Consider the following 25,987-nt stretch of genomic DNA (forward strand, 5'->3'; position numbering starts at 1 on the left):
AATAGGGCTTCGTGCCCTTTACTTGGTGGGCACAGCAGGGGGCTGCTGGCATGCAGAGGAACTTCATCATTGGAAGCTGGTTTCCCAGCACCAGCTGGTGCAGCTGCGTCCTCCTCTCTAACTTCCTGAGGCTTCCCTGAGTCACTGCCCAGCTCCAGGCTGGCAACACCCTGCCCCTGCTCCCCATCCACCCTTCCCTCAGCGAGAAGCGGGGAGGAAGAAATCTGAAGAGATCAGATGCCCCCCCCCATCCCAGGTGCAGCTACAAATCACCCCCTTAGCCCCAGGAAGTGTTTGACCTTCGAGCCTCCCTCCTGGCCTAGGTTCCCTGCCAATTCCGGGAAGGAAGGCAGAAGGATCGTCCTTGCTCTAGATTATTTACCCTTGGCCGGTCTCCCCTTCCACCTCCCAAACGCCAGGCACGGCCCCACTCAGCAGGCCGGTGAGGAGTTGGCAAGAACGGGAGTCCCCAGCCCGGCCTTGCCTCCACTTTGGTATTTTTGCAGCTGGAGACTATTAGTCGCAAGCAAAAAAATCCTTTGTTATCCAACCCCCCTCCACCACATTATTTTCCCCTCTCCTAAAGTCCAGATTCCTCTGCCTGCCCAACCACACACACTCACACACATGCACACATCTTCACACACACACACACACACACACACACGCACACACTTGGCCACTCATACCTAAGGCCAGTGTAGACAGATGGGCTCAGATTGGGAAAGGGAACCTTCCCTCCCGGGCTCCCCTACAGGCAGTATCTGGGCCGTTGCCCTGTCTCATGGCATGAGGGGGGGGCGGGCAAGTTGAGTCCTGGGTTTCACCCTAGAGGACCTGAATGTTCTGGCCCCACACATTCAGAGGGCAACTGTCCCCTGCAGCCCAGGCTTCTCAGGGCTGAGCCACCCCAGAGCACCCTCCAAGGGGCTCTGGCCAAAGGCCCCAAATCCTGAAGACAGGAGAACCTCAAGTAAACCCAAGGAGAGGAATGCTATATTGTGGAAAGGGTCTGGGGATGGTCTGGGGGCCAAGAAGTTGGGAATTCCAGCTTGCAGAAGGAGGCTAGGAAGCTGGGAGGGGGATGGGATAGTCAAGAGGACAGACCACAGCTTGCCAGTAATGTCATTAAAGACTTTCACTTCCAGGCTCCAGAATAGACCAGGGGTGTGTGTTTATAACTGACGAGCCCTCCCTGCACTCCCCCACCCCAATGCTCAGCACTCTGCATCCCCTATAAGTCCAATTTTTCTCAACTTCTCTACCATTCACATTGTTCAGGAGTTATTTCCCTAAACAGTGGTTGCTTTCCCAAAAACAACAGCCCACCCCATTACTAAGAAGACCCTGGCTTCAGCTACAGGACTCCAGTCACTCTCCCTAAAACAAATCTGGGGGAGGAAGGGCGCCTCCCTGCCGTGAGGAAATATCCCCCAATGTATCCACATACCCAAAGATTGTAGGACAGGTCATGAGGCCTGTGGATGAGGGAGGATGAATCCCACTTCCACTTTAACCACATCCCCAGTGGACACACGCATTCTGGTCCTTATTCCAGGAAACTCCCCACCTCTCCCGTCACTCTGCTCCACCCTGGGCCCAGCCAGGCTCTAGACACTGACAGCCTGGGCTCAAATCCTGGTTCTATCATCTTCCAGCTGTGGGATTATGGGAAAGTTACTTAATGTCTGAGTCTCAGTTTGCTCATCTGTAAAATGGGACGGTATATTAATAGCACTTAGCACAGGGCCTGGCACATAATTAACTCTCTATAAGTGGGAGCTGTTCATACCACGATCCTCCCTCACCTCAACCCCATTCTTCCCTACCTTGTCCACCCAGTTACCATCTGTGCCTCCAGCTAGAACTCTGTGGCCTCCTGACTAACGGCGGGCCCTCCAGGTGTGCAGTTTGGGGCTAACACCTACTATTCTTCAAGACTCAGCTCAGGTCCCCAGAAGAAAGATTTCTGTATTTCAGGTGCCTGTATGGCCCAGTAATTCCTTTCATCACAGTCTGTTTACCTGACTACAAATATTGTGAGGGCAGGGTGCTGTCTTTCATCTCTGTCCCCGGCGTCTGACACACATATACTGATTCATTCAACAAATATTTGTTGAGTACTGACTCCTCACGCTGTTGTCCTAGAACTGGGACATCACTTTTTCCCTTTCCTTCGACTGCCAGGATCCTCCTTCTCTGGCCTTGGGACGCCCCCACGATGGTGGGAGAACACATCTGTCTGGTAATCCTCCCACTTCTCAGAGCCACTTGGGGATCTCGCCCTGAGTGGGGAGAGGGAGGGCTGGGGGAGAGGATCAGGAGTCTGGGGTCTTTACAAGCAGGTAAAAGACCGCCAGGCAGGTCTGGCAGGAGCTTTGCCAAATGGCAGGTCTCATGCTCCTGTTTCCTGCCGAGCCCTGACTTTAGCTCCTCTTGTTCCCAGAGAGGCCCTGGCTCAGCCACATCACATCACCTCTGTCCCCTGGGCTCCCTTCCTGCCCCACTTGTACCCGCCTGGGGTTTCTGCTCTGCTCCTTCCCCTGCCTGGCCCAGGTCCACAAAGGCAGTCAGTGCTGGTCCCAGAGAAGAGATGCCTAAATTTTGCAGCTCTGATTCAGAATCAGAACCAGGATCTTCCCACTATTGAGAAATCCTTGCTGGGCTCTAAAACACATCTTTCTTGCTTAAGTTACTTCCTGTGGCTTGAAAACAGGGAAGGGGGGGTTAGGGAGCAGGCTGGGTGGAGAGGCAACTTCAAGGAGACAGCGGGGGAGGAGAGGACAGGCTGGAGCTGAGCCGGGAGACTGAGACGGAGACGTGGGGCTGGCCTAGCCAGGGAGAGGAGAGCAGGGCTGTGAAATGATTAAGAAACTCAGGACGGGAATGGGAAGCAAAAGCACCAGGATGCGGGTGGCCCAAGGCCAAAGAGTGTGCTGGCAGGAGCCCCCACCCCCCAGGATTCTGACACCCTGTGGGTGAGGAAGGCCAAGGAAGAGGGTGGTGGTGGCTGGCTTTCATATATGAAATCTGGAAGTATTCCATAGGCATAGAGTGGGAGGCTGAGAGGGCCCAGGCTGCCCAGTTCAGTGGAAAGACGGCTCCCCTTCCAGCCGGGGAAGACAGTTCATCACAGATGCAGGGAGGTTACTCTCTGCCCCCTCTCTGCCTTCCCTCTAGACACATCACTACCCATTTCCTGTTGTGATTTTAACCACACACATACACACTCGCACACACACGCACACAAAGAAAGAGGGAGGGATAAGTGAAACTGGCCAGCTGGACTTGGGGCCACATTTCGCAACCTTGCTGCCTGCAGCCTAGGAGGCCGTTTATTCCTACCTCCTCCTTCCCCATGCGGGATGGTGCAGGGAAGAAACCCCAGGACCCCTGAGGGCCCCTCCAGAGCATCCCCTCATACACAAAACTTATTTCCCTGAAGGCCTCCATGCACAGCGTCAGAACTTCCTCTCACCACACACACACACCCCTTCCCAGGGCCCCAGTCCTGCAGTCTGCCCTCATTCTTTCTACAGTGGAAACATACCCAAAGCTACTGGAAGACAGGTCAGAGGAACACAGCCAAGGCAATGCAGGGCTGGGGGTGGGTTGGGTCAGCAGACCTGACTTTCAGCCCTGCCCAGGGGCAGCCAGCAGGGGGCTGGGCAGAGCTTAAGTTTCCTTGAGAGCGTGGACAGAGGTGAGGGGCAGAATGGGCAACCCAGGCCTGGCTCTGGTACTACCAGGCCAACCAACCCCTGTGGGTCTCAGTTTCTAGAACTTCGGTCTTTTGTGTATCACTTTCGAAATGCTTGCCAAGGTGATGTACAGCCTGCACTATCATTTACCTACTGTTTCTTTAAGTCAACTCATTTTTCTTATTTTGCTATATCCTAAGCAATCTATGAAATCACAGATTTGATATACTAGTTATAAGAGTTTCCTAATAGGTATTAAAAAATAAAAATTAATGATAAAAAATGCACATCTATGTATAACCTAAAATCAAGGCAGCCTGCTTTGGGAAAGGCAGTATTAAAAACTGAGGGGCCAGTCTTGGTCCTCCCTAAGGATCTTCCAGCTCTCACTACCATGTTCTCCAGTCACAGAATCAGAATCCACAGAGACCTCCCCATGCTGCTGGGACAGTGGCAGAGGGGAGGATGTGTCCTGGAATTATATCCCAGGAGGGAAGGGAAAGGAAGAGGTGAGGACTCAGCCCCCAAGGCCCCCCAGTCCAAGCCAGTGAAAGTCACGGACAGGGGAAGGAGCACTGGCAGCCTGGGCTCAGTTAAGGGAGGAAAGCGCGCACGGCGCGCGCACACACACTCACACACATGCGCACGCACGCACATACACCTTCCGGAACGTGTGAGGACATTGGTAAGACAGTGTCCCCTAACTCTTGGGCAGAAACAGAGGGAAGGAGCTGGGATCAAGACAGGAAAAAGCAGGAGCTTCGATCCCCAGCCGGCTCCACGGAGCCTCTCCTGGAAGCTGCACCAACCCCTGAGCATGGCAGGGCTCTGGGAGGGGCCCTCTGAGGGCTCTCAGGACTCAGAGCAGGTCTGCAACACACAAGCCCTAGGACCCATGTGAAACAGGCTCACTTCCTGGCCTCCTTCCTTTTTTCTATTCTATTTCTGTTCCCAGAGTTTTCTCTGGGGCAGGCTCCCCCTTCTTCCCACAGCAGCAAGCAGGCTTCTCTCCGCCTCTCTGCGTCTTGGCCTCTGGGCCCCAGCACCTCTCAATTGTCAGACTCCTCCCTCCTGCATGGGGCTCCCTCCCAGGGGTGCAATGGAGGTCATGGTCCTAGCCAGGAATGGGATGATTGCAGGGAGAGCTCCCCCAGGGGGCAGAGAGAAAGCAGGAGAAAGCAGGAGCCTTTCTTCTTCATCCCCCTTGGGGAGCTAATTACAGGCCAGCAGCCCACTGCACAGGTGAGTGCCTGGGACAGCCACCCGCACACCAGGACAGGGCACCCAGCCTCTCCTGGGAAGGGGCTGAACTAGAGATGGGGGAGGGTGCTAGGGGAGAGACACTTCCGACATCCTCATCTCAGGGCCCATAATTAGTTTGTGGGATGAGAGCAAAACAACCATCCTCAGGGTGACAGCCAGACATTCAGGCGGCATGGGGCGTGGGGTGGGGGCAGGGCAGGGAGGAGGGACAGAGGCTGGGGCCACAGGAACCCACTCATCCACCCCACTAGCATTTCTCCCCGGAACCTTGGTCTCCTCCTGCCTCCTGGACTCTGCCCCAGAGGGGCCCAGTGAATCCAACAGACCGGGAGGCAAGGTTCTATTTGCCAAGGGAGGGGTACCCGCCTGAGCTTATTTCCTGCTTCACTTTGGGAGGAAAGCAGGAGAGGGGGCCAGGCCAGCGCAAAAGCGGAGAAGTTTCCCATCAGGGCACCCTCGCCAGCCGCCTACCCACGAGCCCATCGTCTGGCCCGGAGGCAGGGCCAGGGAGGGAGCTGCCAGAGCTGTTTGCCCAGACAGGCCTGTTGGGTGGGGCTGTCAACAAGGAGCAGGGAGAGGGCAGCCGTCTCATGGGGTCTCACCCTGTGCTACCCTATCTGCCATAGGGTTCCCTGATCTGCCCACCCCTCAAGAGTTCAGCCAACCACGTGTGGCAGCCCCCGGCCGGCATTCCAAGGAAGACGAGTCTGATCACAGGTGAGCCTTGGTGACCAACAGCCCAAGGACATCACTGGGATGCTCTGGAGGAGCTGGAGACAAGGTGTGGACCATACAATGAGGCCACAGAGGGCGAGGGCTCTCAGGAACCCCTGCTACCCCACAGCTAAGCCCATACATCCTCCGAGGATCTCTGTCTTCTGTGGGGATAATCATATGGGGACACAATGAAGGAACTTAAAGATCTACGAGGCCCAAGGTTCACCATCCTAAAGCTTGTGACTTACCTCTGGCTTTCACTTCAGTTTATCTGATCTGGACAGGCAAGCTCATACCCATGATGTGGATTAGGAAATCAAAGCAGGGACAGGGAATTCTGATTTATTCAAGATCACAGATCAAGTTACCCTCCCTCCTGGGGGTCAGATCAGCCACAGGCCAGATCTTCCCCCTCAGCCCTGTGGTGCATTTCCTGGAAATGTGATGGTGCCAGATGTTTTGTTTGTTTATGTAACAGCATCTGAGAGGAGCGGGGCTGCTCCAGGCAGTGGATCTATGCCCCGGCCCCATCCCTAGGTATACCCTGTCTTCCACCCCTAAGACAGCAAGGTACAGCCCCGGGAAGGAGTTTGAATGGGAACATCCAGGAGGTCTTAAAACACTCCTGTGGCCCCAGGGCTCACTGCTTCTCCTATAGTCTCATTCACTGCCACAAAGCTGCCCCCAAAACAGCCTCAGGTCCCCCACACTCACCCTGCAGCCATGGGTCCATTCTGGCCATGCCCCCAAGGAGAATAATAGAACATGGAGACAAACCCAGCCAAGCCCTGACCTCTTTGCACTCAGTCCTAACTTAGCAAGCTTCCCTCAAGGCTCCAGGCCTTTTCTTTCCCTTGCCCTGACTCCTGCCGCATGGGAAAGCCCCTCTGTGGTCTAATCAACACTTGTCTCTCTGAGAAGGGACAGTCCCTTGTCTCTGGAGATTGACCATTCAGTGCCTCCTCAGCCCTCTTCCTCAGCCCTGGGCCAAAATCAGGAGCCATCTGGAGCTCAGAGAGAAGGAAGGGAGCACAGCCATAACTCTGTCCCTGCTCCAAGTAGGTGTCATCTTGTGCAGCCCCCTGCCTTAGCTTCAGGCAAGGCCTTCTTATTTAGACTCCTGCCCCAGACAGGGGTCATCCCATCTAACTGCCTTTGTCCTAGGCAGGCACCAGCTTGCCCATCTTCCCTCCCTTCCCCTGCTCTCCAAGCTGGGAGCAGGCGACTCACGGTGCAGACTGAGGGAGATGTTGATGGTGTGCTCATCCACGAAGCCCTTCAGGCCGGGCATGCGGGCACACTTGAGCTGTGTCTGGGCAGCGCTGTCCCCAACATGCACCCAACACACAGTCTCGTTGGTGTAGCTGAAGTCCATGGCTGTGGTCTGCCGTGTACTAGTGGGCGTGATGGTAGACACTTGGGCCCCACTCAGGTACGTAGCCAGGATGTTCTGGGAGTTGGCAATCAGCAGCACAGGGGGCCGGTCTACTGGCTCTGTAGGTGGAGGAGAGAAGGGTCGATGCAGCAAGGGGCTCTAGGACCTCTCAGGCCACTCCCCATCGGGGAGCAACATGGAGGCCACCTATCATTGTGACCACAGGTGACCCCACCTACCATTCTTGGCCTTGCAGGAGCGGTTGTCTGGCTGCAGCAGGTATCCTTCCACACAGCCACATGTAAAGGAGCCATCTGTGTTGGTGCACAGCTGGCTGCAGGTGCCGTAAACCGAGCACTCATCAAAGTCTGCCGGGAAAAGGGCAAGAGCATGGTCATCTTCAGTGTAATAAGGACAGGGAAGTGGGTGCCCTCAGACACCATCCAAAGGTGGTGTCCATCCCTACAGCCTCTTTGGAGGGCGATTTGGCAGAATCTACCACAACAGGAAAGGTGCAAACTTTATCACCTAGCAAGTCCGAACTTGGAATCTCCCCTCGAGAAATACCCACACGCGTGCACATCATCCATTCATTCAGAAAAGATTTCTTGAGTATCTACTATATGCCAGGTACTGTCCTAGGCTCTGAAGATATATCCGTGAACAAAAGAGATTCAAACTGCTGCCCTCATGAAACTTACATTCTGATAATAAATGAAATATTGGCATTTCCATGATAAAACAGAGAAGTAAGTTATATGTTAGAGGTGATAATACAGTGGAAACGTGACTGGTGCTGTGGGAAAATATTAAGCAGAGAAAGGGGATATGGAATGTAGGCAGTGGGTTGTGATTTTAGGGATGGTCTCACTGAGAAGGTGGCATTTGTGCAAAGACTCCAGGGAGGTAAATCTTGAAACAGAAAAGGTTGCACTGTTTGTGACAGAAACTGGAACATCTTACTCATCAATAGGGAGATTGCCAAGTAAACTGTGGTAATCAATAGTCATACTCCATAGTGGTTTCTGAAAGTACGAGGTAGATGTCTACATATATTTTTATATGCTTATTTATTTATTTTGAGAGAGAATGAGAGAGCGTGGGGGAGGGTCAGAGAGAGAGAGGGAGAGAGAGAATCTTAAGCAGGTTCTGCACTGTCAGCGCAGAGCCCGATGCAGGGTTCGATCCCACGAACCATGAGATTGTGACCTGAACCGAAATCAAGAGCCAGTCACTCAACCAACGGAGCCACCCAGGCGCTCCCCCCTCCCTACATATTAATATCGAAAAATCTCTAGAACCTACTGAGTGAGAAAACTGAAGAGAAGTAGGTACAGTATGATATGTATGTGAAAAAGAGCACACGCACATAAACAATACTTTCAGTTAGATCATCTGTGAATACAGGCAGAGAGATGTACAGAAAAAGGACTGGGGAGAAAGATAGCAAACTGGTAACACAGCTTACCTCCAGAGAGGGGAAAGGGAGCAGAACTGAAAAGGATTCGTCAAAGGAGACTTTGGTTTTTATCTATAATGCTTTAATGTTTTTACAAGAAAACTCACATATGATCTATGTAATTTTAAGAGGAATTTAGTGGAATTTGGTAGAAGTAAGTGGTTAGGGCTCACAGTCATACCCACAGGCTGCAGGGCATGTAATCGTGCCTCCTCTTTTGTACCTTCTGTCTCATTCTTCTCCTACCCCGGCCAGGCCCACTGGCCGGCCCCACGCCCGTCCCCACCTGTGCCCACCCCAGCAAATGCACATGTGCACACAAGCACACGCACTCACATACCTTTGCAGGTCTTGCCATCTGCCTGTAGTTGAAAGCTATTGTTGCAGTAGCAGGTGGGCCCGTTGAGTGTGGGGACACAGTGGTGCTGGCAGCCCAGCTGAGAACACTGTCCTTGGAGCTCTGTGTGGGGGCAGGCGACACGCACTCAGGCCCCCAGACCTGGCGGCCACACCCAGATCGTAACCTTCCCCCAACTCCCGCCAACCCTTCAGAAACCACTTCCAAGGCTTGTAGTGTCAGAGATGGAAGGGGCTTAGGAATCATCTGACATATTTTGCAAGTGAGGAAACTGAGGCCCAGGGAGGTTATAAGACAGGCCCAAGCTCCCACGGCCAATTATGGCTTAGAATCCATATCTTCCTGCTCTGGCTGCTCTGGACTCCCTCTGTCTCCATGAAAGAGGGGCTCTGGCAGTTGTGGGGGTCAACAGGGAGCGAGGACAGTGAGTCTCATTCTCTTCATATGCCTCTTATCTGCCCTGCCCAGGAACCACAATGCTGGCTTCGGGGCTGAGGGTGAGGAGTGGGCATGGGATGGGGTCTCTCCCCTCAGGATCCCAGCTCTAGTCTGGAAGCACCTCTCCAGCCCATCCCTCAAGCCCTAGAGACCTCAGAGAGAAGGTCCGAGGTCCAGGTAGAAGATAAGAGGAGGAGCAAAACTGGTTCCCTCAGGACCTTTCTCTAATCTTTTCCTCCTGCTGCTGACCCACTTCCACAGGGGAGACAGAAGGGAATGAGACAGGAGGGGGAAGAGGTGGGAGAGCAGCTGCCCCCCCAGACCAGCGACCCAATTAATGGCCTTGCGTGGGGCCAGGCAGCCTGGCCACAAAGACCCCTTTGTCCAGCGGCCTCACACCCCCACTTCCCCCCCACCTAGGAGAGAGAGCTGCCCGAGATGCTAAGACGTTTAGAAGCACTAAGCCTGCCAGGAGGAGCTGGACTGGGGGGCCAGGCCCTGGTTATTTCTTCTCCTCCCCACCTCCACCCAACAGCCCAAATGTGCTGCCTGTCCAGCCCTTCCCCACAAAGGATGGAGATCGGGGGGGGGGGGGGGGAGGGCGGTAATTTTTTGTTCTGGAAAATCTAGAGAAGAATTTCTCTTTTGGATGTGCGGCAGGAGGATAAGGAGGCCCAACTTCTGTCATATCAGAGAAGGGAGTTCAGACCCTAGGTTCTCCAGGTTCTTTGTTGTTTTTGATGCTAACAAGGTATTCAAAAGGAAGCAAACTTGAACATGTACCATTCGATAAGATGGGATGGGCATGGTAATTCAAGTCAGCCCCTAGGCCTAAGCTCTGCATCCCATCCCAGGAGCTCTAGACAAAAACATGCAAAATTAACCCAAGGAAAGGATAAAAATCTTCCACAAACTCCCTTGCTCCACACTCCCTGCCCTCAGTGAACAGGATCCAGATGTGTCTCCTCCCACAGGCAGATGTTTCTGACATGCGTACAGGCCCAGACGCCACCATCACCCAGGGGCCTGCTCAAGCTCTGGAGACCTTGAGCTCAGTAGAAGGGAGAAGTCACTATTCCCTATTCCCTGCCTCGCACGAATGAGTCTCTGCCTTACCGACGGAATCCTCCCCCACTGCTCATGCATGACCCAGACTCTCCCTGGCCCACAGGGCCTTTGGGGGAAGAATGGCAGGGCTGGCGACCTGAGCTACAGCAGGGAAGGGACCTATCATCCTAACGTTCCCTCCTCAGCCTGGATGACCTCTCATCAAACAGCTTCAGAGTGTCTCAAAGATCTGCATTTCCTGGGGGATGGCTTCTGGGGCATCGGGAGGGAATTAGGTGAACCAGACTCCACATCCCCACCCCCAGCTTCAATCACAGCATCTCTTTTTCCCTGTTCACACTCAGGTTGCATGTAAGAAACCATGTGAAGAAAGGACCCTACTATCTACAACAACAAGGTATGAAAATACTGACCTAGTACAAAGCTCTCATTTTACAGGTGGGATACTGGGATTTGGAGAGAGGTAGTGACTTGGCCAAGCACACACGGCCAAAGAGAAGTGTCCAGGCCAGCACCCATACTGATCCCCACAGGGCTGTTGACCAAGCTCCAAACCCAAAGGCCCACTGATTTGGGCTGCTATCTGGTGGCAAATCTGTGCATGGGAGCAGGACAAGGCCTCATCCCCACTGAAGGTGTGAGGACAGTCCTCGGATGGTGGGCCTCCAGACCCATCACAGGCCTGGCTGAGAACTCACTGCATCCATCTGGGGCAGGAGAAGTGGAAGAGCCCTTACCTCGGCAGTGGGGCCCCTCATCCGAACCATCCACGCAGTCCTGGACTCCGTTGCAGAGGCGGGACATGAGAATACACATCTCGGTGCCCAGGCAATTGTGTTCATTTGGCTGACATCGCTGGGCCTTACTCTGTGGACCTGGGGGCAGATGGGAAGCCTGGCATGAACAAGGTGGCTAGACTGGCTGTCTAGCCACTTGTTCACCAGGAGAGGCGATGAGGACACCAAGACTGGGGTTTCAGATACCCGCATTTCTTAGATCTCAGGAGGTCTCAGGGGCTGGTTAGATTTTCCCACCTAGGGCCCTTTGTCATCATTCCCAAAGGTAGCCACACACCCAGGAGCAGCTGGGCAGAGGGAAGAACTAGGCCTTCAGCAGAGTCCGCTCCCCACATGCCCGATACGTACAGACCCCAACACCTCCACACTGTACACTCAAGAGTCGGGCTGAGATTTAGAGGCGAAAGGTTTTGAGGAGCCGAGGAAAGCAGAGTCCATGGCAGAGAGGCTCAAATGTTAAAGAACACTTTCTTCCCAAAGCTCCCTAGGGCACAGAGCCGGGGCTGAAAGCCAGACAAAGTTGCACTGTCCGATACATAGCAACAGCCATATGTGGCTATTGTGCACCTGAAATGCGACTAGTTCAAACTGTAAGTATAAAATACTACACTGGTTTAAAGACTTAAGTTTTCTTTAATTTAATTTATTTTCTATTTTTTGAGAGAGAGAGAGCATGAGTGGGGGAGATGGGCAGACGGAGAGAGAAAGAATCCTAAGCAGGCTCCATGTTCAGCATGGAGCTCGACACGGGGCTCAATCCCATGACCCAGGGATCGTGACCTGAGCTGAAATGAAGAGTCGGACACTCGGGGCGCCTGGGTGGCTCAGTCGGTTGAGCGGCCGACCTCGGCTCAGGTCATGATCTCGCGGTCCATGAGTTCGAGCCCCGCGTCGGGCTCTGTGCTGACAGCTTGGAGCCTGGAGCCTGTTTCGGATTCTGTGTCTCCCTCTCTCTGACCCTCCCCCGTTCATGCTCTGTCTCTCTCTGTCTCAAAAATAAATAAATGTTAAAAAAAAAAAAATTAAAAAAAAAAAGAGTCGGACACTCAACCAACTGAGCCACCCAGGCGCCCCTGGCATTAAAGACTTAATGCCAAAAAAATAAATAAATAAATAAATAAATAAATAAATAAATAAATAAAGGCTTAATACCACATACACAAAAAAGAATGCAAAAGATCTCATTGCTAATATTATATGATTAATATACAGAAATAATAACATTTCAGATACATTGGGTAATATAAAATTAAAATTGACTTCACTTAACTACTCTTACCTCTTTTTTTTTTAATTTTTTTTAATGTTTATTTATTTTTGAGAGAGAGGTAGAGTATGAATGGGGAGGGGCAGAGAGAGACAGAGACAGAGACAGAGACAGAATCCAAAGCAGGCTCCAGGCTCTGAGCTGTCAGCACAGAGCCCAACGCAGGGCTCGAACTCACAGACTGAGAGATCATGACCTGAGCTGAAGTCGGACACTTAACCAACTGAGCCACCCAGGTGCCCCTACTCTTACCTCTTTTAATGTGGCTACCAGAAAATTTCAAAATTGCATATGTGGCTCACATTATATTTCTGTTGGACGATACCACTCTAGATGCCCAATCCCAGGGCAGCCTGCCTAGTGGAAGGATTTGGGAAGCATCAAGGGTTGTGGCCCACTGATGATGTCTCTGGTACTTCCTTTGTTGCCCAGGAAGATGGGCCAGGGCGAGAAGGGTAGAGCTCCTCAGGGAATCCTAAGGAGGCCACGCAGGTTAGGATGCTGGCTGAGCCCATGCGTTAGGAGACAGACCACTGCACCCTGGCTCCCATGCCTGGACAGGGTGTGTGAGAGAGTATCTGTGTGTGAGCCCATCTGTCTACGTGTGCCTGGGGAGGAGTACCTGTACACGGGTGAAGGAGGTGAGGAGCAAGGAGTGTGGAGTCAGGGTGTGTCTGCACGTGCTGGTCTGTGCTGGTGCTTCTGGCCTCAGTCTGTGCATTTCCATGTCCTTCAGGAGTGAGTCTGGATTTTTACGAGTGTCTGGGGGCGTCTGTCTGAGGTTGGGCTTCTGCATCCCTGTTTGAGAGTGTGGACTCTGTGTTGCTATAAGAATGTGTCTGTGCTGACGTGTGCCCTGGTCTGTGTGCGTGTGTGTGTGTGTGTGGGGGGGGGTGGTGATGGTGGTGGGGAGGGATGCATCAGGGCCCCCCCTGATGGGTCTGGGAGGGTACATGAGTGCAAACAATGTGGGGATGTGTCTAAGGTGGGGTCTGCATCAAACTGAAGAAAGATCCGGCCCCTCTGCATGGCTACCATCACCCCCACATCAAGCATCAGGGTAAAACAAAGTAGGGCGTAAAGGTGGTATCTGGCAAGAAGAATCTCCAGGCTGAACTCCCCTCACCATAGAAACACTTGAAGACTATCCCCGACTCTACCCCTCGAGGGCAGGGTATGGGGAAAAGACAGAGAGAACTGGTGGTTCCCTTTCTGGCCCTAAAATTACTCCTGACCATTGTGGGTGAGGGTATAGGGAGAGGACAGGGAATAGAGCTGGAGCAGGATAAATCTGGGAGAGAGAACAGGGACAGACCTAGGAATGCAGGGTCTCCTAGACCCTGGCCTCGATTGGCCAAGCAGTGAGAGGCTGAAGGTGGGGACCCCAGGACTCTACCAGCTGCCCAACACTCTGGGGTCCCGCCAGCAAATCCTCCACCCCCCACTGGCAGGGTAAAGGCTGGGTGCGGACCTTTCTCCCAGTTTAAACAGCTGCCTCTGATTACACCACTTACTGGGGCAGGGGAAGGCGGGGGTGGCGGGAAACGAACAGGGGTGGGGCTTCTGGTACAGAGACTGAGTAAGAGCCAGTGGCCTTTGGCCTGGGAACCTGAGGACAGGAAGAGGACCCGGCAAGACCTGGGGGCACTTATTAAGAGTCAGAAGTCTCAGAGGTGGGAAGAAGAGGACTGAGCAAGAAGGGAAGGGAAGCTGGGCTCTCTCCTTCCAGCAAAGCTGTCAGCCCAGACAACAAAGTCTCTGGCAGGCTTGGGGGTACAGCCGCTAAAGGAGCAATCGGATGTGTCATTCTGAGCACATCATGCACCGTGCCGGGCACTTTGAAGAGGGGGAGAGAATAGTTTTAGCTGTGTCATGGACAAACAATCACAGAGCAAGGTCCACACCAGGCTAGAGATCAGTCGTCCTTATCCCAAACTTCCTGAGCCAAAAGGAAAAGGCGTTTAGGAGAAGGGATCAGAAAAAGTACTTACAAATCTCAGGGGCCTCATCGGATCCGTCCGGGCAGTCCCTCTCACCATCACACCGCCAGCCTTTGGAGATACAGGTGATCTGGTCTCTGCAGGCAAACTGTTTGGGGCTACAAGTCTTAGGGGCTAGGAGTAAGGAAAGAAAACAATGAAAGGTGGAGGGCAACTCTACGACCGTAAAGTCCCTAGAGCTCCTCCTCCTTCCCCAGCATCAGGCCCATCTGGCCCAGACTCTGAGCTACAGTCCAGGTACCTAGGGTGGCAGGCGGCTGTGGGATACTCCCGGAATACCGTGTACCTGTGGTGGGGGGGGAGGTGAAGGATGCAGGAAACGTATCTTACAGCCTGCTCATCCACCCCAGATGCTGCCTGTCCAGTGTGCCTCTCCAGTTCTCAGGGTCAAAGCCCTTGCTGTTCTGCATTACTCTGGTCAGACACCAGCGGCCCCAGTTTTGTTGACCGAGAGTGACGGTGAAAGATCAGGACTTAGGCCTTTGACATTTTTTCTCTTTATCTTCCTTTCCCTCCCCCTAGAAGCCGAGAGCCACTTTATTTATTTGTTTGTTTATTCATTCATTTATTCATTTATTTATTTATTTATTTTTGAGTGAGCTCTAAGCCCAATGTGGGGCTTGAACTCACGACCCTGAGATCAAGAATCCCACGCTCTTCCAATCAAGCCAGGCACCCTAAGGGGAGTTCTTTTCTAACCTCTTTGCTCAGTCCGCCCTCTGTGGCACTCCTGGTCCCTGAAACCCATCACCCTGCCCATCTCCAACTCCTAACCACCAGGCCCCAGACAGGAAGTGGTGGGGAGTGCCCTCGGCACAGTGATGACTTAGAGACTGTATCAGCAGAAGTATAGGAGGGAAAGGCAAGGCAGGGTAGGGAGCCCTGCCTCCACCTCCATTCTCTAAAGACACGGCTCCCCTTGTTGGTTAAACCTCAAGGAGGGCTTTCAGTAGATGTCGTCTGAGATAAAAGGCACAGAAGACGGCTCAGGATGCCACAACTGAAGAGCCGCAGCAGAAGGGTGACTGGGAGCTGGTTTCAGGCCAGTTAACCTGTGGAGTTACTACATCCAGGACCTCTTTGCCCTGTCCTTCGCCCCCTCTTCACCTTCCTCTGCTCCCACCTAGATTTCTTGCCTCATTCTCCAAGGAGGAATTAAGAATGGTAACACTAACTCTTACTGTGGGCTCAGTATGCATGGGAACTGTAGTCAACCCGTTCTTTCCATGTATCATCTCATTTAATCCTCTACACAATATGACAAAATAGGTAGTGCTACTAATACCATCATTCATAGATGAGGAAGCCAAGCCCCAGAAAAGGTGGGGTCACATAGCAAGCAAGTGACCAAACCAGGACTCAAACCAGTTGAGCCAACGCTAAGCTTTTAGCCAGGGCAGTCCGCATCAGCCTCCCAGCTCCCACGGAGACATCCTCAGGAGCTTTTCCTTCCAACCCCGTCACCATGTCCTCCATGGGAAGAAAAGTCCCCTGCTCTCCCTCATCCCCACCCAGGGCTGGGTTCCCAGTCTCCCAGCCCATCATCGCCTTTTCCTTGGCCTGTTGTAAATTCCATCTCTATTCAGCTGGCATGCACTGAAGACCAGCCTGGGGTGCCAAGGAGGAGTGAGATGCCCCCTTGGGAGCCCCAGTCCCCCTGGGAAGACAGCTGTACACAACTAACTCAAATGCAGGGCAGAATGAGCTCAGGGCTGAGACAGAGTATAAATAAAGTATGTCAGGGCTCTGAGCAGGAAGGGATAGAGTCTGAGGAGGGCCACACGGAGACGATGTCCTCCCTCCCTAACCCCCATCTCTGGCAGAAGGGACTGCACCCAGGCCCCTGGCCAGGATGAGAGCCGAGTTCAGGAAACACATCAAGGATGGCCTGGCCAGGCTCCCCCACCCGCGGCGTCCCCCTCCCCTACCTCCCACCCTGAGCAGGGAATAAAGGCCCCTTGAGGAGGTGGATAATGCTGAGTTCATTGCCCCACTGGGCCAGCTGTGAGGTCTTCCCGGGGAAACAGCCCGCCAGCCTAGTTAGCATGCCGGAGACCGGTCCTCTTCCCCTGGCCAGCCGAGACTGGCTGGGGGCGGGTAGAAAGGGCTGGAATGGGACTAGAGAGGCAGATGGGCCGTTTGGAGCCCAGAAATGGCCCCCATGCCACCCCCACCCCTTCACATGGACTTAGTCCACGCCCCACTCCTCCTCAAGGCAGAACTCACAGCCCCGTGAGGTCACTGGTTGGCCACTCCAACCTCCCCTCCACTCCGTGTCCCAGCCATGATCCCCCCTCCATTGGCCCTCACTTTGCACCCCCCCCAGCTGTCCCCACCCCCATTTTTGGCCTGAACTCGGCAGAGGAAACAGCAGCTGGCAAACTCGGAAAGCTGGAATGAGAGAGATTCACAAACCAGATGTGCTCTTGTGGAGGGGGGTAGTGGGGGATGGGGGAAGGAAAGGAAGAGGAGCACTCGGGGCCCCTGTCCCATCGCAGCACCTCTTCAGGGCCGGGGCGGAGGGACCTGGGGGCGCTGCACTGCTCCCAAGGGACCAGGCAGCACAAGGATCTTGGAGAGATATGTGACTGCACTTCCTTCCTGTCAGGGATGGTGAAGAAAGCCCCAGGAATCTGGAGTTTGAAGGCTGAAGCCTGTCTTTGATTTCCTTCAGGGGGAGTGGGGAGGAAAGAAACAAATAACCTACTTTGGGGCAGTCTACATAGCCAAGAGAAGCCTCCCTCTGAGGTGGGAGGGAGCTGCAGTGGGGGTGGGGTAGGGCACTTGTAATCTGCTTAGAACTGCCAGCCAACCCCACTCCCCTCAGCTGAGCCTTCTGCATCTGACGCTAGCAGCCACAAAACCCATCTTTGTGGTCCGCCGCTAAGGTGAGGGAACAACATGGCCTAAGTTCGGGAGCAACCACTAGCCTCCTCTGCCTCCCAGCCCTCATGAGAATTGGGGCTTCCTAATGATAGGAGCTAACTAACACTTTTCAACATGGTCACTACTCGTCAGCCACTGACCTGAAACACTTTGTTCATGTTAATTCATTTAGATCCTCAAAACCCTGGGAGGTGGATACTGTTGCAATCTCCATTGTACAGATGAGGAAACTGAGGCACAGAGTGATGGGTAACTGAACAGGTGGTTTCCTCACTGACCATGAGGATGGAGCCAGATGAAAAAGGATGAAGAAAAGGAACTGGCAGGGAGAATATTTTGGTCCTCTGGCACTAGGAGTGGGGAAAGAGATTATAGGGGGTGGCAGTGACCTTCAGGGCTCCTCAGAGAGGAGGGGGAGGTGGAGGAGGCAGAGAGGGACAAGAACAGAACAGAGAGGGAAGACAGAGGAAGGAGAAGAAGGAGGAGAGGACTGGAGAGGGAGGAGAGTGAGTGAGGTTGCAGCAAGAACGCCGGGACACAGGGGCCGTCTGTTCTCAGCTTTGCCTGGAGATGAATGTGACCGCCATGCTAACTCTGGCCAACACCCCTGCCCTCCCCCCCCCCCTCAAACCCAGGCACCCAGCCCAGCCATGGCCCCCAGGGCCACCAAGCTGGAGCCAGGACAGGAGGTGTAGGCTTGGGTGTGTGTCCAGACACAACACGGACCCCACTGCCCTGCTTGAGCCTTGGCTGTTGTCCTCTGTCCCATTCCAGGACCTTGGGGGGTGGGGTGGGGAAGGAGGGCGAGAGTGCCTGGCTAGAGAAGAGAGGATGACAGGAAAGGACAAACCCTGAGGAAGTCTTCTCCAGAAGAGGAGACCCATCCATTGATCCCCTTGGGAGCAAGGGAGCTGTGACCTCAGATGGCGTGTCCTAAAGGACCAGGAGACTTGAGGCCAGGAAAGCATGAAGGGGACCCTTGGGGCCCTTTTCAAGAGCAGACACAGCAGAGGGAGAGACAGGCTGTGTTAGCCGGGGGATATTTTCTAAAGGGAACCACGTGAGATATCTAAAGGAACAGAGGAGCTGGGGGTGGCCAGGGGCTGGGGGGCAGAGCCTGCAGGAATCTAAACTTTCAAACATAGGGGGGTGGGGCAGCAGGGCCTCCCAGACCCAAACCGAGAGCTTTTCACTGAATTTTATGTATTTTGGGTGTTACCCGGTGGCTCCTTCCCGCAGCTCAGTGAGGCTCAGACACATTTTTGTCATTCCTGAGTCTGGGACTCTGCTTTTGCGGCCTGGACAGACGTACAGACGGGATGGCTTGGACTGCCAAGGGAGGGGAAGGGTCTCCCCCTCCATCCTGAGTCAATATTGACTCAGCAGGACATTAGCCTGACCAGTGACCTCCCCACCATCTTTTCCTTTCCCCACAAGCAAAATTCAACCCCTCAAATCCCCCCAGAGGTCATCATATCTCTCACCAGGCCTTTATAAGGCCTTTATAAGCCTACCCCCCAACACACACGCATGGTTTATGCTCAGCAGAAGGAGAAGGTCTAAGCTCCTGACCCGTTCCCCACACCTTTCTCCAGTTCTCAGGTCATGAGGAAGTTCTGAGAGAAGTCTAACCTCCCCCTTTCCTTCTGAAATATCTCCTTTCCCCTATTACTCAGCCCATAAAGGTATCAAGTTCCCTTCCTCCAGAAACATTCTCTCCAAAATCCATTCCTAAAAGTAGTGGAGGGGGAAAAAGAGAGAGAAATTTGGAGGAAAGTGAAGGGCGAACTGCAGAACTGGACATTCCGACTCTGACCTGGGAGGGGAAGAATAATTCCAAAATGGCGAGGTGGGAAAGAGAGCATGTGGGAAAGCCCAGGAGAGATGCTCACTCCCACGGAGTTTTGAGATGCCCATCCCAGGCCTGGATGGAAGTGGATGGAGACCAGGTAGAGACAAATCAAGCAATGGAGACTAAAAAAGATAGACAGAGAATGCCACAAAGGGTGGGCAACCAGACAGAGATGAGCCAGGAGGATGAGAGACAAAGGTTTGGAGAGGCCAAGAGAGCACATACCAATGACAGCAGACAGAGGAAAAATAGACAGGAAGGGGTCTTAGCCCAGAGGCTGCCAAGATAATGGCACAGTTGTCTTAGGATGAACCCAAAAAACAACAAGCCCCCAAGACTCAGAGTAGGGTGCGGGCAACATATATCCTGACTTATGGAGACAGAGTGCCTGCTGTAGCAGTGTCTGTCCCAAGGGATACCCAGAACAAGGGTTATTGCCTCCCACAGAATAGGGAGTTAGGGGAAGAAGACTGGAGCTCTTCAACCAGAGAAGCCAAGGCCTCGGAGAGACTCTCATCTCCCCTGAGGGAGCAAGAGGGACAAACACCTCTCCCCCACCACTATCCCTCACCTCTTTCCTGGGGAGTTTTTACACTAGTGCCTGGGGCCACTGCACCGGAAGCACTCCAAAGCCAACTGCTTCCTTCTCCAAACAATGCAGGATCCTGCTAACTGGGCTGAAATCTGGGACTGAACACAGTGGGGTGGGACTAAGTTCTCCAAATGCTCACAGGGGCACCCAGCTCCACCAGGTCAAGGACCCTTTCATGGCCCCAATCAGCTGCACCCAGATTCCCCAAGGGCGGTGAGCCCTCCATACAGAGCCAGAAGGCTTGAATCCTGGAGAGTACACAGAGTGGGGGGATCCTGACAAGAGACTACTGAGGGGCAATATGCCCTAGGCTCGGGGTTCTGATGTGCAAAGGCAGAGACCGCAGCAGGAGGAAAGAAAGTTTGACTTGAGTAAAGAGGGGTTCCTTAAAGCATGGAGTCTTGAGGAGTTGGGCGGATTTGGACAGGATCTGGCTCTAGCCAGGACCCCAACTGACATCCTTAAGAGGTTCAGTGACAGTGGAGAGGTTGGAGGTAAACAAAAAAACCAAAAACCAAAAACCAAAACAAACAACAACATATATATATGGGGGGGGGGGGAGGAGAGAAAATGGAGGAAGGGGGAGCAAGATTGGAAGAAAAGAAGAAGCCTCAAACATCAAAATATTCCTCCAATCTCCAAATCGTTGTGCTAAACATCCCTGCTTTGAAAGACCAGGGGAAGGGGAGATGTTCAAGGATGGGGGTCTGACTGGGGAAAAAAGGAGTTTGGAAGTTTCTCTCAGAGAGCCAGGAGGCAAACACCTCAGCCTCATAACTCTCTTCAACTGCCCAGCTTGTCTGATAACTGGTAATACAACTGGCTCAAGGGTGTGTGTGGAGAGGGGTGTGGAAAGAGGGAGGCAGTCAGCCTTCCCTGAGCCATAACTGCCTGGGGCTGCCCTCCCCACTACAAGGTGTTCCTAAGCTCAGCAGGGTCCTCAATGACCCTTTTTCCCATTCCCCACCTCATCCATTTCCTCATCCTCCCTGATAGCAAGTACACTCAATTCTGTTTACTAGTGGGGGTGACATGGCTCCCCAAAGAGAAGGGGACACTGGGGTGAGTTCAGGTGGAGCAGATGAGGCAGAAGAGGTGGGGAAGACTCCTAGGGCTGCTCCCCTAGAGGGAAAGCAGCAAGGCCTGCGATAGCAGCAGAAAGAAAGTTTAGACACAAAGTTAGGTATCTGGGGTCAAAAGGTTTCCTTCTTTGGAGAAAGAAGTCAGTGGGCCCAAGGCATGAGGGCAGGGGTAGAGATAAGAGAATCCTCTGGGCTGCCCTGGATAGCACCGGCCCTACAGGTCTGTACAATACCCCTTTCCCCCCCTTCAGAGTGGGGTAGAACTGATGATTCATATTTCCATTCCCAAGGTAAGAGTAGTAGAGTGTGTCTGGGGAAGGGTCTTCTTCCTGGGACTTTGGATACAGTTTGGTTTGAGCTGGATTACAGATGTGGGCTTGGTGGAAATTTTAAGAAAGGGCAGGGAGACAGTTAAGGAGAACATGTCCAATCTCTCCCACTTCCACTCACCAGCAACTAACCTGTAGTGTGGCAAATAGAACCACCTTGGAAGTCTGGGGGGGAAGCAATCTGGTGCTATCCTTGAATGGGATGGGGACTTTTCTGCTCTCCGAAGAGGCCCCTCTTGCTTCTTCCTAACTCCATCCTCCCATGATGTGAGGGTCTCTCTTTTTCTCTTAAAAATTTTTTTTCTATTCCCCCTAGAAGTCATGTGCCCAAACCTCTCTGCCTTAGTTTCCCCTCCCACCTCACAGGGTTGAGAAAAAGAGGAAAGAACATGTATAACAAGGAAGTCATGGGCTAGGGCTGCCTGTGAGGACTGGTCGAGAGAGAATATTCAAGAGAAAGCCTCTTTTCTCCTCTTGGGCAGATAACTGAGGTAGTGGCAGGGAAGGGAACAGACAGTCAACATAACTGGGAGCCACTGAAAATACTGTCTTTTGGGGGCACAGTTACTTCCCGACTCCCTAACCTCTCTTCTCTAACTGAAGCAAGCTGGGGGGAAGGGAGGAGAGGGAGAAACAATCTGGTTTCAGAGAAAAACTTTCCCAATCCTAACCTGGCAAAATTTAGAAGATGGAGGAGGGGTGCATGATGGTACTGGATCCAGGTTTTTCCCTGGTTGGATGGACCAAAATGACGGGAAGGGATGAGATCCCACCCTCCTCAAATAGGGGCCCAGCCCAGCCCAACCCCATGATCCTAGCTCAAACCTTGGGCAAGACTTGAACCAGTGACTCACAAGCAAGAGAAAAATAGCTGACATAGAGAGGGGAGAGGGGACACCCCATTTCCCCAAAAAGACTCTGTTCTAGCCCAAGCCTAACTGTAATATACAAAGTGTGTGTGTATGGGGCAAAGGTGGAGAGAAATAAACACATTTCCTAAAGGAGCAGAGAATTGGGGGGTAGGGGCATAGCCATAACCCCCATCCAACCTCCAACTCTCCTTCCTGTCCAAACTGTGATCAAGCCAGAAGTCAGGGAGAAAGCAGCTTTTTTCCTCCCTCCCACCTCAGCATTCCAGGCCATTCTCCAGTCCCCTTCCCCAATGATGACATCTGACGTTTTTCATCTCAAAGCTCCCAGGAATTAAGAAGGAAAATTCAAAGTCACATAGCATCGCTGCCCCCCCCCCCCCCCAGCCCTATCCAGGCTACTGACAGAGGCCCTGAGAGGGGGAAGTGCCCGCTTAGGAACCCAGGCGGGTAGCCCGCTGGATCCTGGACCCAGGCCTCCAAGCTTGGACTCCCCAGGCCCAGATTCCACACCCAAGCAGGGGGCCTTCCCTGTGGCCTTCCCTCTTCCCACCCACAGCCTTACCGGGCCTGCCTGCCCTCTGCCCAGCGGGGCAACCCTGACCCAGCTCCCCCTTCCAGATTCAGAGGCCACTGCAAAAGCCCCCCCACCCTTTTGCAGCCGTACATCGCAAATCCGGATTCCTTCACATTTCAGATGGGGGTGGGGGGGGGGGGGTGGAGGATGTAGGGGAGGCAGAGGCCCTCCCCAACCAGAGACAGGAGGAGAAGGCCTCTGGATCCCAGGATCAGAAAAAAGGGGAGCCCTTTTCTCTCTTCCCAGGCCTCTGGTCTTTGTTTGGGCTGGGGGGTCCCGGAAGCATCATTTGCCCTGGGCCCCCATCCTCCAAATCGGACCCCCATCCCCGCCCCCAGTCGGGCCGCTGCTGTGTCAGCTGGACTGGGATAACAAAAGGCACCCCCTCCCGCGTCTCCCTTCCCCATCTGAGCGCAGGAGTGGGGGCTGGGGAGTGGGTGTCCCCAGGGGTCCAAGGGGGCCGCGGAATCTCACTCACCGTCGATAGCGGCCGCGACGAGAGCTGAGAGCAGGGGCAGCAACAGCAGCAGCGGCGGGGTCAGCATGGTGTGGGCTGATGCAAGCAGCAGCCCCCTCCCCTCTGGTCCTGCTACTTCTTGCCGTCGCCCCCCCCCAATTGGGGGGTCCCCCTTTTCCTCCTTCTCCCCTCCTCCTCCTCTATTCTTATCCTATCCTTAAGCAAAGAGCATCAGGGGCGTGGGTGAAGAGGTAGAGTTCAGAGCCCCTTGGGGAGGGCCTGCTGTCGGGGGTGCGCCCGCCCCCTCCTCCCAAATCCAAACCCTTCACCCCCTGCTTTTCTCTTCTCCCCTCTTTCCCCCTCCCAGAGAGAAGCTCACAACCCCATCTCCGAGCCGCCTCCGGCTGCAAAAATGCACAATTGGGAGGAGGCGGGGTAGGGGGTGGGGGGCGTGGACCGGGTGGGGGAGCGTTTGGAAGGGGCCTGATGGAGCTCTGGGGGCTCCCCCGGTTTCCGCCTCCTCAGTGCACGGGCCTGGAGCTCGCACCACTGTTCCCCGGACTGAGGTGCCGCGACGGGGGGGCGAGGGGGGGAGAGGGAGGGGACCGGCAAAGGAGGGAGGGAGAGAAGGGGCGGGGAAAGAAAGGGGGGGGGGGGGGAGAAAGAGCTACGCGGCAATCCTGTGAGTGCGCATGCGCGGATTTGGCGCGCTGCCCTGGGGAGGGGGAGTCAACGCAGCGACAGAATTTGGGTCTGGTCAGCGGTCCTAGAGTGAAGGTCTCCGGACCCCCGCTAGCCAGTTTGGGGCCTGGAGCGTCCTCCCCCCAGACTGGGCCTCCCCCCCTCCCCCGTGCTTCAGAGAGCTGAAGGGCCGAGGGGAGATTGGGCAGTGGGCGAGGAGAGCTGAGGGGCTTCTCTTTGAAACTCGGTGTCGTGTCCTAGGAGTTCAGGCCCCGTCTAGGGATCCAGGACCTGGGGTCCGGGCGGAGGCCCGATTTCCTCGGGGAACTCTGACTGTGCCTCTCCTGCCTGGAGTGGGGGGCAGGGGCCTCCAGTTCGCAAGGAAGATACGCGGAAAGGCTGAGGTTTGATTTGGAGACTTCGTAAAACAGAGACAGTGATTGGGGCCTTCGGAGAAGGGGGGCGGGGTGGGGGAGGGGCTGCGAGGGCCCGCCCCCACCTCGCCCCAGGGCTCAGAGTAAACAGGGACACCCGCGGGGACACGCCGGAGCTTGTCCGCCCGCGTAGGGCTGGGGATGGAGCCCACCTTAGTACCCGCCCCGCCCTGCTCGCCTGGCACCGGGCGCGGGAGGGGCAAGCCCTGGTTTGGAGGGAGGTGAGTCACCAACGGGTGGGGTTGAGGAAGGGCCACCCCCCTTCGCCCCAAGAGGTCTGGGTTCATTTATGTTTGGTTTGGTGTTTTGTTTTGTTTTTTATACCTTCTGGCTGACTTCCCACGAAGTCGGGGTTTTAGATTCCGAGCAACAGGGATTTGGGATAAGATGAGGGACTCTGGACCCCTGCTTCCAGGCCTCGAGGTCTAAGGTGTCTGCTGAGTGCCGGACCTTTGTCCCGGCCCCAAGACCGCACGGGAATGCTACTTTGAGTCCTGAAGGCGCCGGGCGGTTCCCAGAGCCCGGTGAATGTGCTTCTGGCCACTGCCCCCTTCTGGGCGATGTTTTAAGGTTGTACCTTGGGTGTCTGAAAGTCAGAGTTCAGGGACGCAGCAGGCAACGTCGTGGGCTGCCAGAAATTGACGTTAGAGATGAGAGAGGGTTGCACCACCATTCTCACTTTTTAAATTCTAGTGGAGGAATGGGAAGGGCTCCAAGTGCTCACACCCGTCCGTCCCTGGCAGGAAAGGGACCAGCATGGAGGACTTGTCCCATTGATGATGGCAAGGAGAGTGAGAAGAATCCGGAAGGCACCTTTTCACCGAACCAGAGCTTCCTCTGGGCTCACTTTGCTCAGGGCCAAGTCCACCTGCTTTTAGTCTCCTAGGCTAGAAACTTCAGATATTTTGCCAATTCCTCTTTGGCCTTTCTCTCCTGTATCCAATCTTGTAAGCCTGTGCTCAAGGCCTGTCATTTCTCCCTCTGAAATATAGCTCAGATTTCCTCCATTTCCACTGCCAGAGAGTTTCTCTGGACAGGGTTGGGGTCGTGTTCATCTTTTTATCCAGCCCTCATGGGCTAATGCAGTGATAGGCACATTGCAAGAACTCGCTGTTTTTGTTTTGTTTTGTTTTAATTGATTAATTAATTGGTTTTTTAAATGTTTATTTGATTTTGAGACAGAGCAAGCGGGGGAAGGGCAGAGAGAGAGGGAGACAATCTGAAGCAGGCTCCAGGCTCTAAGCTGTCAGCACAGAGCCAGACACAGGAACCGCAAGATAATGACCTGAGCCAAAGTCCGACGCTTAACCAACTGAGCCACCCAGGCGTCCCTGTTTTGGTTTTTTAAAAGTAGGCTTCACACCTAGTGCAAAGCCTAGCACAGGGCTTGAACTCATGACCCTGAGATCAAGACCTGAGCTGAGACTGAGTCAGATGTTTAACAGACGGAGTCACCCTGGCGCCCCACTAACTTTTTAATGAATGCTTAGGTTGGTTCCTTCCTTACCTAGGACCCTGCTCCTAATACTGTGGTCCAGGTGAAATCAGGTGAAGCCGACTTCAGGCAGTTCTGAAAGGAAAGAGCTATCTGGAGTGACCATATGTATAGCCCAAGAGAGCTGTGAGGGGCATCACATTCCTTTTTCATAAAGGAATCTTCCTAAAATTGCTTTCCCTATGTTTCTTCCTGGCTGGCGAACCTCTCTGCTCAGTATCTGTAGACAACCGAATCAAATGTGAATTCTTTACATTGTGAAACATGGTAATACTTAGTTAAAAAAAAAA

The 25,987-nt window shown here is 53.9% G+C and overlaps 1 protein-coding gene across 2 annotated transcripts in view; it reads right to left on the reverse strand.

The window, feature by feature from the left end:
* The window catches only part of LRP1 (LDL receptor related protein 1), an 81,139-nt gene extending 57,474 nt beyond the window's left edge, over positions 1-23,665 (reverse strand). Inside the window, exons 1-6 of one of the 2 annotated variants that reach the window (XM_053895231.1) lie at positions 23,109-23,665; positions 14,435-14,557; positions 11,117-11,254; positions 8,856-8,975; positions 7,296-7,424; positions 6,912-7,175 (exon numbers count right to left, since the gene is read on the reverse strand). In XM_053895231.1, coding sequence (XP_053751206.1) covers positions 6,912-7,175; positions 7,296-7,424; positions 8,856-8,975; positions 11,117-11,254; positions 14,435-14,557; positions 23,109-23,175 — 841 coding nt within the window. In that variant the 5' untranslated portion in view covers positions 23,176-23,665. The remainder of the gene's footprint in view (positions 1-6,911; positions 7,176-7,295; positions 7,425-8,855; positions 8,976-11,116; positions 11,255-14,434; positions 14,558-23,108) is intronic. The other variant, XM_053895232.1, reaches the window with a different exon arrangement.
* Between the last annotated feature and the right edge of the window lie 2,322 nt (positions 23,666-25,987).

This window comes from Panthera pardus, unplaced genomic scaffold, assembly GCF_024362965.1.
Source record: "Panthera pardus isolate Hobbes unplaced genomic scaffold, ASM2436296v1 HiC_scaffold_6, whole genome shotgun sequence".
Lineage (NCBI taxonomy): Eukaryota > Metazoa > Chordata > Mammalia > Carnivora > Felidae > Panthera > Panthera pardus.